Source organism: Telopea speciosissima, chromosome 7 (assembly GCF_018873765.1).
Source record: "Telopea speciosissima isolate NSW1024214 ecotype Mountain lineage chromosome 7, Tspe_v1, whole genome shotgun sequence".
NCBI lineage: Eukaryota > Viridiplantae > Streptophyta > Magnoliopsida > Proteales > Proteaceae > Telopea > Telopea speciosissima.
In genome coordinates this window covers 25,330,214-25,343,714 of record NC_057922.1, presented here as the reverse complement: position 1 = coordinate 25,343,714, position 13,501 = coordinate 25,330,214, and the positions used below count along the sequence as shown (strand labels likewise).

Sequence of the window (13,501 nt, the reverse complement as noted above, 5' to 3'; positions counted from 1 at the left end):
TATTTTTTTCTTCTTCTTTTGCTTCTTCTCTACGCTATATGGTGATCTGTATTAGGGTTTAGCACTTCGATGAGGATTTTTTTAGAATGGAGAAGACTTTCTGAAACAAAGAATATTTGCGGCAGTATTCGGATATGATAGGGCCATAGGGGCGTTCTGGATGGTTAGTGACAGTTATATGAAAGTGCGGCTGACGTGGAAAACATTAATAAATTTGTCGGCTTATCTTCTCATCTTCAATTTTGGAAATGATCAGGGGTGCGGCGGTCATTTTGCATACTTTTATGTCAGGATGCAGAATCAGCGTGCGTTTTGCAACCGGATGGACTCAGTGGGGCATCCATTCTCTCTCTCTCTTTCTCTCTTCCCTTTGAAATGACCCCTACCCCGCTATCCCTCTTGTATGATGCTCCATCCCATCTTCCCATCGGTGCCGCCCACTAGCTTACCACATGCAGGCAGTGCGTCTATCCTTCTCCCAAAATTAGAATTTTTCAAAGTGCAATATATATTCTAAAATTAAGAATGGTTTTAGAGTAATTCACCTAAAGTGATGTATGCATAAGTGTTTTTAAAGATTCATTGACGTAAAAATAGTTTTTTTTTTTTTTTTAAAAGAGATAAAACTAGGGTTAAAAATTCCCCAAAATCCCAATTAATCCAAACTATTTGTTTGATAGATTACCCTTTTGATTGGTCGTACGTCAAATTTGATAGTCCACCTCAATTATGTGACTCACTCGATATTAAACTGTCCAGTTGTAATTTGCACCTTTGAATTATTATACTTGATTCAACTCATCCTTATCCCAACTAATGAGGCCAGTTACATTGATCATTTTTCTCCAATCAGCGTTATTGATAGTCATATTTGTTATTCGTTCTAAGCTATGCATTATGTTCCTTATCATTTCTTCTAAAGTCATTTTAGGCTTTCCTTTGTTCCTTTTCTCTCCGTCAATTTAAATCAAACCACTTCTTCGTATCGGATCGTTCAAAGGCCTCTATTGCACAAAGTCTCAGGATCCATGCAAAAGGACTTGGCTAATGTTTTTTTTCCCCTATATATTCTCTTAACTGTTTATTAATTCAATTGTTGAATAATTCGGCTTTTTTTTTAATCTATATTTGGTGTTCGATTGTCGTTGGTACCGATATGATACAGATATGTGTTGGATAGTATCCGTATTAATAAAAAATTCAAAAAACACCATCAATACGTACCGATTAGATATTTGTATAGTTCATGACCAATGCTGATATGAATTGGCCGATACAACTTATCCGACACCTAAAAATCCCTGCAAACTAAACCATCCACTCTTGAGATGTGCAGAGAAACCACCATTAAACATGAACTCTTTGATCTTATTAACACCGAGGCATGGTGTGCTAGTGCTTTTTATGTCTCTCTCTTCCCTCATATGAAATGATTTCGCTACCCTCCTATGTGTGATGTTGTTTTGTTGCATTACATTGGTGCATTGCCATATACCACTTGGTCGGAGAACCCTTTCCCATACTTTTTGTATTTTCAGATCAAGTTTTTAGATCTCAAAATCAAGTTATCCAGATTGGCTGAGTCAACTCAAAACCTATTCCTCTCAATCTAAGCCAGAATCGAACCAAATTGTGTCGGATTCCGAGTTGTTAAACCTGGCCCCATCCAAGATCAATTAGATCCAAATCAATGGTTGGGACTTGGGGTGTGATTTAGGAGTAAGAAGGATCCAAATCGTCTCTAATGAGATCGCCCAATGAGCGCCAAGACATCCAACAACTGGGCTGGCTTGCACACATCCCGGCATGCCCCAATTACCACACCCAGCCAGCCCTACCATTGGATTCTCATTGAGCACTCATTTAGTGCGCTCCTCATGAAGAGGATTCGAATCTGAACCTCAATTTGATTAGATATCGATGATATTTTTGAATTGTTTTTCTCCATCTTGAGTCGAACTTAGAGAGCAAGGAGTGTTAGTTACAAAAGAAACAAAGACGATGATGTGTGGTCGAACCCAATAAGAATCCAGAAGGCTCCTCTCCTTGGAGTGATCGCCCAATGTGGTATCCAAAGGCTAGGTTGTGCTGCATACTTCTTGATGGCTGACTTGATGCATGCCGGAATGTGTGTGGTACAGCCCAATCGTTGGATGCCTCATTGGGTACTCATTTGGAGATGCCCTTCAAAGAGAAGAGCCCAATCCCATCGACCATGGCCAAGCTGAGTCATGATTCAATGGGAACGGGGTCTCCTGTGGGACCTATTCTCGATGTTGCTATATTGGAATCAATGGTGGGCTCTACAATGCAATTTATTCAAATGGGACAGTCTTTATAGGCCCTTTTTTTTTTTTTTCGGGTAAAAAATATTTATATTGCCAGTCCTACTGAACCTCTTATCCACTTTGAAGATGAGGGAGAATCTTGTTTCCATTTTTTAGATAGATAAGTAGATAACAAAAAGAGAGACAGAAGCTTCTACTTTAGAATCAGGAAATTTGGCATTAGAGAAGGGACTGTTGGGCCCTCCACGAGACCGGGCCCACAAGCACTCGTGATTCGTGAAGGTGAAAAAGCCCATCTTGCTTACTGATTTCGCGCCAGCCTTCATTGCCCGGGTCGCCCAATGGGCCCATCTTCTGAACGTTTAGTCAGTTGTTATAAACTAACTGTGAAGGTTGGATACCATACTCCATAAAAGTGAAACTCCTGATGGGGCCTAGGTGGAATTTTTTTCCTGTCCTGTTCCCTGTCTGGTACAGTGGTCCAGTCCTCTCATAGGGAGGTGGAAATGACGTTTTAACCTCCCTCGGGCAGTGTGTTCGGATAGGGGATAAGTTCATCATTTTCCGCTTCCTATGAGAGGAACTGGACCACTATACTAGGTAGGGAACAAGAGACGATAATGATCCGGCTGAGTTATCCATCCATCCAAGTTTTGGTTGGATGGCTCATCAAATTGTGTTATATAGAATGATGATGTGGCTATTCTGATAGTTGTGCATCTTAAAAATAATTTGGATTGACCATCTGTTAAATTTCAGCCTAAAGGAGAGAGAGAGAGGGGGTGATATAACAATTAGAAATCATATCTTCAAGACGACCTCTATTTGTAAAGAAGAGATTCCCCTTGGAAACAAGTCCCCAAAGGAACCCAAAAGATGTGTCTCTCTAAGAGAGAAGACACAAAAAACTAGTCATTGTCGGAGTCAAAAGTATTTTGGATGGCACGCAATACAAGATTGTTGATTCCGGCAATGCGTTAGACGATGCTCATTCGACACCGATAAAAACTCGATTAATGCGTTGGACAACGCTCATTCGACACCGGTAAAACCTCGATTAATGTCAAATAGAGTGTATTGCATGACAGAAAAGTTCCTGACAAACCGCAACTTAGAACTCACTATGGTCGACGTCCAACACACAATAACGAATGTCAGGAAAATCGAATACAATATAAAAAATTCCCTATCCGATGTCAACAAAAGGAATACTGGATTCACTTAGAGCAAAAAGGGTCGTGTACAAGCTAAGGCTACTACTAGTACATATGTGATGTAGAGGAGATATCAAATGAGTTCTTGAGCCAGTTGGACTAGCAGAAGTCCACTAGGATTGGTCGGAGGTATTAAGCGAAATATGGCGAATTATATATCAAATCGAAGATCTTGACGAGCTCTTCTGGTTATGGCGTTGATGTATGCATTCTTTGGCCCTTTTTCATGCATTTCGAAGGCAAAACAATCTGCCAAAATTTTTGCAATTTGAATTTGAATTTGAATTTTGAATTTTGAATTTTGAATTTCAAACTTTTGTTTTCTTCTGTAAGCAAGCCTCTCTATATAAGGGTTGTGAAATATCCTTTTTAAGTAGTTTACAGTTTGAATAAAAGTAAATTTTCCGCTTTTCTCTACTTATGGATTCAAGGTTCGCTTGTACTAGAACGATATTTAGCCCACCTATCTTCTACTGCTTCAATATGTAGGACCACATGCCCAATCAGTTGTAAGATAAATAATTTTTATTTTCCTATCCTTTACATAGTAGGCCATACAAATGGGACAAGTCATAGATTACCTCCTACTAGGAGTTTTCCATCTATCTAGTATGAGAGCCAAGACTGCCAAATCTTCATGAGGTAAAAAAGATTGTTGTAGAGAAAGTCCTCTGTGTAAGGGTGAACTTGTGGTACCTTATCAGAAGAAAAGATATTTTTTTACTAACGTAATTTGCCTTTTTTGGTGAAAACATTTCGGTTTAAAGTATCTAATTTTTCAAACTATTCAGGCTATTTCAACTGAGATGTCTCTGTTAGAAAAACAACGCCCAAAATGGTGATTTTGCAGAAGATAAACGAAGAGCAAGAGAAGAACAAGCACATGCACAAGACAAGATTTACGTGGTTCACCCCCAAGAAGGAAGGTTACATCCACGACTGGACGATAGAATGATTCCACTATTTCTGTGAAGGAAATACAAACCCTCACTCTCCTATCTCTCAAAGAGATAACTACAATATATAAGAAAACCCTAAACCAGAAAGTACAAAACTACCCCTAGAGACCCACCTGATCTGGTTCAGACCTGAACCAACATAGGGAGAAATACATATCAAATCGAAGATCTCAACGAGCTCTACAGGTAACAGCACCTATGGTGTTGATGTATGCACTTTTTGGCCATTTTGGTGTGTTTTGAAGGAGAAATAACCCGTCGAAGAATCACCACAACACTTTCTAGACTGAGATCAGGCTTCACCAATAACAATCTGAATGTTTTAAAATAGGTTCCAAACAAAATTTCTAAAATGGCTTAACAATGAGGGGTTGCACAACCCAAAAAGAAGACCAATTTATGTGGTCTAAGCTGATTTATAACATGGCAAAAAGCTCCTTCAATATTTTCTTTTATCTAATAAAGTTTTAGGGGATTCCCCGGATCCTAGATAATATTCGGATTTAAAAAAAAAAAACCATTAGATGGGGAGAGGAGGAAGGTGTGTAATATCATTTTTACCTCCTACTTGACGAAGGGTCATAGCGCCAACTATGTACAGTACACAAAAACCATACCCTTGTGACATTGTCTGTCACACCCCCATCCCTGAACCGACGGAAAATGCAACCGAAGCATACAACTACGCTCCCCAACCACCAGAATCACTGATGCAGTATCCAAGACTAACTCATTCACAACGACAAACAATAGGTAAAATGAAAGGATTAATATTAATAACATCAGAGTTAGCAGAAGCTAGGTGATAGCATATAAAATATTGTCTATTCAAGTTTACCCCTTCAAGTACAATTCATTCTAATCATGATCTATGTATTATCACTGTATAATAAATACACCTATCAAGAAAGGAATAAAAAGAATACACCTTTGAAACAAAAGATAGTTTATCAAAGTGTAACAAAAGATGGCCACTAGCCAAGAATCACTGTTCCCTCGTGGAACACATCTCACAGTAGCACTCCGGTCCATGATCCTCATACTCCGGAGTCCACCACTCTTCATGACCTTCTTCAGGAGTCTTGAACTCTGCGCCGTCCTGCTCGAATGTACCTGCATCAACTAAAAATATATTTCCTCGAGAAGTGAGCTCCAACTGAGCCCAATGAGTGGCTAAGCCACACAAGCATACACAATAATAATAATGAATGGGGTTGACTACAAACCATACATGATGGACGGATATCAAGGTATCCCATACCACCAAGGTAGACCGTACATCACATACAATTTCCAATCATGCTACATGAATGAATGATGATGTATAGTTTTATTGTTATCCACCTAACACACAACTAAGTCAGGTATAGTACTATAGCAACACCTTAGGTAGCATCCCCGACATCGGTACCATAAACGGATGGTATACCGGCGATGACAAACCTGAGTTACGCTGGAAGCCAGCCGTATCGGTCTCCACCAAGAGATATACGTAAACCTCCAAGTTAAATCCAGTCCTGGCGTTCGGCCCAAAATACGGTCGATGCCCGAACTGCCCAGGTGGGTATACCCGAATAACGGTCGGAACCCACAGATTTAATCGACACCTAACCCCCTGTCGGTAAGGGTCATAGTACTGGGTAAACATTTATCCTAGCCAGCATTCACCTATTGTATGAGTGAGGTACGCATGTGCATAGGCCAGAGGTCGAGTCCATAGATACCGAAATACGGTCGACCGGCTATCCTCTCGCCCCTCTAGCCCATACGTACGTATACAAGTACGAGATGTGAATACCGAAGGTAGTCGGTCGGTCACCATCCCGTTTCCACCTAATGCAATGGACAACTCTAATGCAATTTCAAGTACGGCAATCTCAAGCCCAGCACCCACCGGCACTTGGATCCCGCTTCCGAAGCCCTAGATCTACATACCATGAGTGAGTCCATATTATGGAATCCCCAGGTCCAGCACCAACCAGCACCCGAGTCCCATAACTAAATCCAATACCATTCGCACCATAGTGCAATAAAATAAATAATATCGCAAGACAAGAATGTAAAGTCCTATCAACATCTAAACATTTATATCGTCCTATATTTTATCGTCCTATATCTTACCAATAATTATATATTATAGCACACATGCATGAATGGCATTCGCAAGACACGACACACAAACATTCCATAAATTAAGACGTTTGCCTAACTCACTCAACTTGATTCTCAGTCAATCGTCAGTACGGAGTTCTTCAAATTGGCATTCGATGCCAAGTACACTGTCCCACGTACTAATACGCCCCCGAGCCGGGTCAGTCAACCTAAAGAGGGTGTACAACGTGGGGAGAGATTAGTGCCTTAGGGCTAGAAGAGTTGGGCCCCATAAGTTATCAAACAAGGCTGAAATAGGGGACCAGCACATAGAACAAGGTTATATCATGTGCCTGTCCATGTGCTTGTCCCTCTCGGACTTCCCACCAGCAGATCTAGGTTCTCAGGGACTGACACTTGCATGTGCCTATCCATGTGTCTGTCCCTCTCAGGGACCGGCAGATCTAGTTTCTCAGGGACTGGCACTTACATGTGTCTGTCCCTCTCGGACTTCCCACCGGCAGATCTAGTTCCTCAGGGACTGGCACTTGCATGTGCCTATCCATGTGCCTGTCCCTCTCGGACTTCCCACCGGTAAATCTAGTTTCTCAGGGACTGGCACTTGCATGTGCCTGTCCCTCTCAGACTTCCCACCGGCAAATCTAGTTTCTCAGGGACAGGCACTTGTATGTGCCTGTCCATGTGCCAGTCTTGCTGTTCATGCCATTCTGAGAATGGTTTTACCTTGGGGTAAAATGGGGTATTCTTAGGGGTTTTTAGAGGTCTCTTTGGCCATGAAAACAACTCAATCAAGGTGCCATAGCATACCCCCAACATGGGTTTGTAAACCCAATGATCGATTGATTGGGTTTTCCTCCATTAAAATACACATGGGAAGGGAACTCATGGGTTTGGGTATTGGGGTTTGGAAGTGTCTTTAATCAATGTTATTTAACATCCCTCAAACCACACATCTATGGTCTTCCATGAGGGTTGGTGAAACCCATAAATGGAGGTAAATCCCCAACTTAGGGTTCATAAATGGAAAAGGCTGAATGGGTTTAAGGTAGGGTTAGGTGCTTCATAGTTAAGCATCAAGGATTTGCCATTAATGGCTCTTCTAATAAGGTAGGTGAAACATTCATTGCTCATAATTCCAAACCCTAAGTCTATAAATTAGGAAGTGAAAGAGAGAGAGAGAGAGAGAATGCTCACCAATGTAGGAGAGCAAGCTTGGGTTCCACCTCTCTCCTTTCTTCTCCTTCTTCCTTCTTCTTCTTCTTCTTTTTCTTCTTCTTCTTTCTTTTCCACGATTTAGGTTTTCTTATTGTGAGGTGAATAGTGGTTTGACCCCTATTTACCTCACTTTAGTCTTAGGTCATGTTTGGTTAGTTTTAAGTCCTTAAGACCATTTGCTTAGGGGCTTATTTGGTTAGGTGAAAGCCTAAGGTCTAGTTTAAGTCATTGGGTCATTAGATCCACTTGGGCCCATGGCCCATGGCCTAAGTTCTAGTTACAAATAGAAAGAGGCTAAGGTCCTAAGCCTAAGCCCATTCTAGTTCTTATGCTTATTAATGGTCATGCATAGGCATGAGTTACTTAGATAGTGACTTACTCCCAGTCATCGCTAAGTGGATAAGGACGATTCAGGTGCGAGCCCCGTAAATCCCCATCATAAGGGAATTCCAAGAATATGCTTTCGTGGACGATTTTCCCCCTTGTCTCTGATGGTGAATCTTTCCTCGACAACTTCCCCCATTTCGTGGTTGACAGTCTTGTGTAATGGTTTGAGTATTATGACTCACAATTCACGAGTGTACTCCGCTCCCGGTTCTACACAAAAGATTCAAACCAGACCGGTGGTCAGATCGGGTTTCAAACCGGGTTTTGGGCACGGATTTAACATTGTCATTCCTTTTTTTTTCTTTTGTCATTTAAGAATTGGCATCCACATTCACCCACCATCCTAGGGTTTTAGTATGTTCCAAAATACCAACCCAATACCCATTCACCGTGGATGGAGGGAAACTCGGTTCTAAAATCATGTTAGATTTTTTATTTTTTTTGGGATGTGCTAGGCCACACATCGGGCCAGACAAGAATCCACTAGCAAGGGGGTTCACTGGCCATACATATTACTGCACTACTATACTATTACTTCTACTTCAAGAAGGATGGAGGGTTGAACCATTTCTTGAACTTAGGGTAGACCCAACTGTCCAGTTGCCACCTACCAGTGAGCTAGCTCATCCCCAATCATGTTAGATAATGATTACAAAAGTTTAAATTTTAGTTTCGATTTGATTTCATTTGATGGGAACAGGATGGGTTAAACCGGAGCCTAGTCCTATTCCTAAAAGGAAGACCTTCGTTGGGACTGCACTGTAAAATCAGTGAGTCCCATGCTGGTTATATACAAAATGGGGACAGTTATAACAACATCATAAGCTGGGTGTATCAGCAAGACACGCCTCACCCTGTGTGCTACCATCCTCTGCTTATGAGGCATGGCTCCTATCGAGTCCCTGGAGAGGAAAGGCGAGACAGCACAGGGAGGAGTCGGTCTTCCTGCAGGACATACTCTCCTATCACTCTCTCTGCTTTTTTCAGCAGTTCTGGAGATCCATAGCCCCGCTTCATGCATAAGCAAAATCTGTTATTACTAGCATAACATGTTTCACCGTCTTGAACAATCTCATATTTTCGGCATTACAAATTAATACCTAGGCTGTGTTTGGTATGCATTCTAGGTCGATTTTGCATTCTCAGACAATAAAAACAACCATTTTTTTCATCTCAAAATGCGAAATGGACTTAGAACGCATTCCAAGAATGCGTACCAAACACTGCTCTAATCTCACAGCAATAAATCCCATAATTCACAATCTTAAACACTCATATTTTCAAGCATTACAGATCAATGCCTAACTTGTACCGACTTTTAAACCATAACATCGCTATTAATAAAGGGTTGATTGAATAGAACCACCCAACTACCATACATCAGCACTAGAAGTTTCTGCTGAATCTGTTTCCACGACTGAAAAAGTTCAATGTTCCATTCACACAGAGTTTTCACCTTCTCATAAGGTCCATATCAATGCCACAACCAAATTGTAGCTCAATTAACTTTTCGTATGGAACTGGTAATTACAGGATAATATGGGGCTATAAATTCAGTGAAATGAGCACACAGAGAACACAAGCAGGTAGAGATAGCAAACTATAAGTGCTTCAAGAGTCCAGACAGCTCAAAGAGACAAATAGTACCAAGTAAACATACTATTCACATTATAGAAATAAATGGCGGCAGTTAACAGACTATATTAAAGCCAAAAGAGGGGTTTGGGGATCTACAACACATCAACATCCTTACTCCAGTCTTGAAATCAGCGTTTTCATGTATAAAAGTATCAACTGTTGGATTGTTCACAACTCATTAGGAATCTTAAACACTTTGATGTGTTAATGAATTCCATGGAGAACAACTGGACCCTTCGCCACCAACTTCTGCACTTGATGAATTCACAAAATCATACAGAAAACCTCTACAACCTCAAGAAACAAAATGGATATAGAGAAGGAGCCACTGAGTCACCAAGAAAAAGCAAAGCAAGATAAACTTATCTACTCAGCCTTTGGTTCTCATGATTGTAATACTTCCTTTTCCTCCTTCAGTGTGGATTTTGGTTTTAACAACCACAGGCTTCCCAGAAAAAGCTGAAGTGGGATAAGAAGCAGAGGCATCATCATCATTTTGCTTTGTCTTTGAAGGAGGTGGAGTTTGAATCCGCTGGTTTATGTCCTTCAGAGTAACATTTCCATGGACACCACAGGGCTTGATGAGGGCAAAAGGATAGGCAACAGCAGAAGACATCTTTGTGGGAGTTCGAATGAAAGACTTCCTACCTAAATACGTAGCACAAGTAGTTCCATCATACGGTAATTTCAGAGTTTAAACAGAACAAGCTACAAGTTGAAGATAAGGAAAAGACAAATACCTTTGAAAGCACTTTTAGGAGTTTGGGTCGAACACCCGCCACCGCCGTGTACCATATTAACTTCCACCTCAGGTGGGAAATTGCAGAACTCTAAGGGAAGGAGAAAAGCAGTCCAATGTTAAAAACATAATTGTGATACAAATTTGATGATAAGAAGTGCATGATCAAATAAAAGTACTGAATGAAAATGCTTCCATGAAGGTGCTGTCATGATGAGAAAGAGGAAACCCATGCCAACACAAACTCAGGTTGGGTTAGATGGGTTCAACCAAATTTTCAAATGGCAACTCCCATGGGAACAAGTTTGTTAAATCAAATTCGCAAACAAAATATAGATTATGCACCTGTAATGTCAATTTGCTCGTCAGAGGCTCCAGGCACATTCCTGTAGCCCATGCATCAAAACAATTAATAGAAAGGTGGATAATGACTAATTGAATGTCTTTAGTTGAAAGAAGCATACATATCATCCGAGCTAAAATGCATCTCAGTGTCGTTGAAGCAATTGACAAGCCACCCCTCAGAAGACTGATCCAGACTCTCGTTACCAGAGGCAGCCCTATCTTCTAACACACATATCATAATTAGAATAGACTGTATTGACTATTCTTGACGAATTCTGGTTGGAGACAAAATGAGTTTTGGCAAGAAGAAAACCTGTGAGTTCTGAAACCCAATCGGAAGTTATAGGTAAAGCTGCTCCAACTTGGTTCTCCCTATCCTGAAGAGAGGAAAAAATGCAATGCATAAATTTCATAATTTAACAAGTAAACATCAGAACATTCCCATCAGCCATAACACCCAAACACCCTTACTATATCCAGGGATAAAAATCAATCTAACACATACATTTTTGCTGCTTGGAAAACGTATATCTCAAATCCACAGAAAATAAGCCTTTAAGAGAATGGCAGATCTCAACCAACCTTTGATTTTACAAATGCAGATGAGATCTGTTCATTGCAATAAAAATGATCCATAGTACTTGTGTTGAATTGTAACATCCGTCTCCTCTTTAAATGCGATGAAGACTCCATATGCTCTTCCTGTTCCTGGTTCATATTTTCTGAAACACAACCCTTCAAATTAAAAAGAGGGTATGGAATGCAATACCACTTACATACAAAAGCAAAGAATAGAGGAAAACAGAACATACTCCCACTGTCAGTAACATGGAATGCTAAATCCCCGCAAGCTTTAATTGGGGTTGTTTCATCAAACATGTAGGAGAGACTTTCTTCATTCTGGTTTACTTCATCCCATAGACTATTAGAGATTTCTGTTGCATCCAAAAGGGATCATTCAAAATAAGACAGTTTCTTCCATGTGTCCTTCACTATTAAGAAAGAACCACAGCAAGGACTTACCGAAATGGGAATCCTTTTGGAGATGGAATTCATCACCTTGCCATTCCCACGGTTCACTAATAACAAGTTTGCAGAATTAAAATCATAAAACTGGATCAGAAGTCACAAAATGCTTAAATGTGAAAAGGTAGAAAAACATCACAAGTGGGTTATTTTAGGTTCAAATCTAGGTCAAATCATTCAACCAGACCATCCAATGTGAAAGAAAACCCAAACGTAATTGGGCTATTTTAGGTTCAAATCTAGGTCAAATGCTGCATTTTATTGTAACAGTAGGACGGTCTTTCAGAGAAGAAGCAAAACAGCACAAAAAACTGAAGAAATACACAGGTTGGAAATGACATGATGGTAGCCCAATGAAACAACATTCACTGATATACTAACATAAGACAAAAGCTTTTTTTTTTTTTTTTTTTGTGTGTGTGTTTGTTGGATAAGACAAAGCAGTCTTACATGAATAAGGAAGAAAAGAATATCAGTAGATCTAGCTTTCTACAACAGGATAGAACATAAGAATTTCTCTGAAGATACTAAAAGAAGCCCATAACAATCGATAATCAAATGCAGGATAGAAGACCGCATCTAGAGTTCCGGATCAGAAATTACTAATGACGGACAGAGGGGTACAAAGAATTTCCGGATGAGAAGAGAAGGAACTGAATCTACCCAAAGCATTTCACCAGAAACTTATAAGTCTATACTTGTTCAACTCCAAGGTAATATATGGCAAGTAAAAAGGAAAATGTTAAACACATAATGGAAAAAGCTTAACAGCCCATGAATTGAATCAGAAGCCTAAAACCATATATTCATTCCCCGTCAAAATTTTTGCAGAAATCAAACGAACCCTTCTCCCCATCACTCCAACACACCAAACTCCACATCTCATTTCCAAACAAACCCATTAACTAAAATCAGAAAATAAAAAGACCCATAACCACAGAAATTGATTTGGTACTCACATATCAGTGTTGAAATCCATGTATCAAACTTTCGCTGGTAACTGATGGCGCCGATGGAGAAGACAGTGAGAACCCAAGTCAATCTTGCTCAGAACAATCTAAAAAAACTAAAACTAGCCGTTATATTGAGAATTTAACATATATAAATCCAAGTGTAGCTTGAGAAATGTGCAGTCCGCCGAATGTGTTACTTCTCTGGTTTTTCTTTTCTACTCTCTTGACTCCTCATAGAAATATGGGTAACCATTAATAGAGCGAAAGGGCTCTACTCATAGAGTCATAGTCCGTTACTCCGTTACTTGTGGGGATCATCTAGTATTATACGATTAGTTTCTGATTTATCTTTCTAGTGTTCTTAATTTCGCACTTTTTATTGTGAATCCTTAGACACTACTTTCACGCCAATCACACAGCTGCCATTTCCATTCAGGTCTTTAACATGAAAATATTACAATACTACCATCATCATAAACTTCCTTATTCTTCGTTTTTTTTGGTAACTATTCCCTATTCTTCTACAAAACTAGCAAATCATCTATTCTTCTCATCACATGGTTCATGATACACTTTTTTTTCTCCATAGATTAGAGGGTTAATGATCAAATCAGTTAATTGCATT

General features: G+C 40.0%; 1 protein-coding gene across 1 annotated transcript; it reads right to left on the bottom strand.

Moving 5' to 3' along the window:
• Positions 1–9,819: 9,819 nt before the first annotated feature.
• LOC122666644 (protein XRI1) lies at positions 9,820–13,122 on the bottom strand. Its single transcript, XM_043862683.1, has 9 exons — positions 12,883–13,122; positions 11,921–11,976; positions 11,710–11,832; positions 11,480–11,619; positions 11,211–11,274; positions 11,017–11,119; positions 10,898–10,938; positions 10,554–10,643; positions 9,820–10,461 (listed from the first exon to the last, which is right to left on the bottom strand). Exons 1-9 carry the CDS (start codon positions 12,900–12,902, stop codon positions 10,184–10,186), a joined length of 915 nt encoding a protein of 304 aa, XP_043718618.1. The 5' UTR covers positions 12,903–13,122; the 3' UTR covers positions 9,820–10,183.
• Positions 13,123–13,501: the final 379 nt, after the last annotated feature.

What these genes read in the sequence shown, in the direction of transcription:
- LOC122666644 (XM_043862683.1), bottom strand. Translation starts at nt 12,902, where the DNA reads ATGGATTTCAACACTGATAT. An exon ending in CTGCATTTGTAAAATCAAAG is followed by an intron (nt 11,275 to 11,479) that starts GTTGGTTGAGAT and finishes TCCTCTCTTCAG; the next exon opens with GATAGGGAGAACCAAGTTGG. An exon ending in TTGGGTTTCAGAACTCACAG is followed by an intron (nt 11,120 to 11,210) that starts GTTTTCTTCTTG and finishes TATGTGTGTTAG; the next exon opens with AAGATAGGGCTGCCTCTGGT.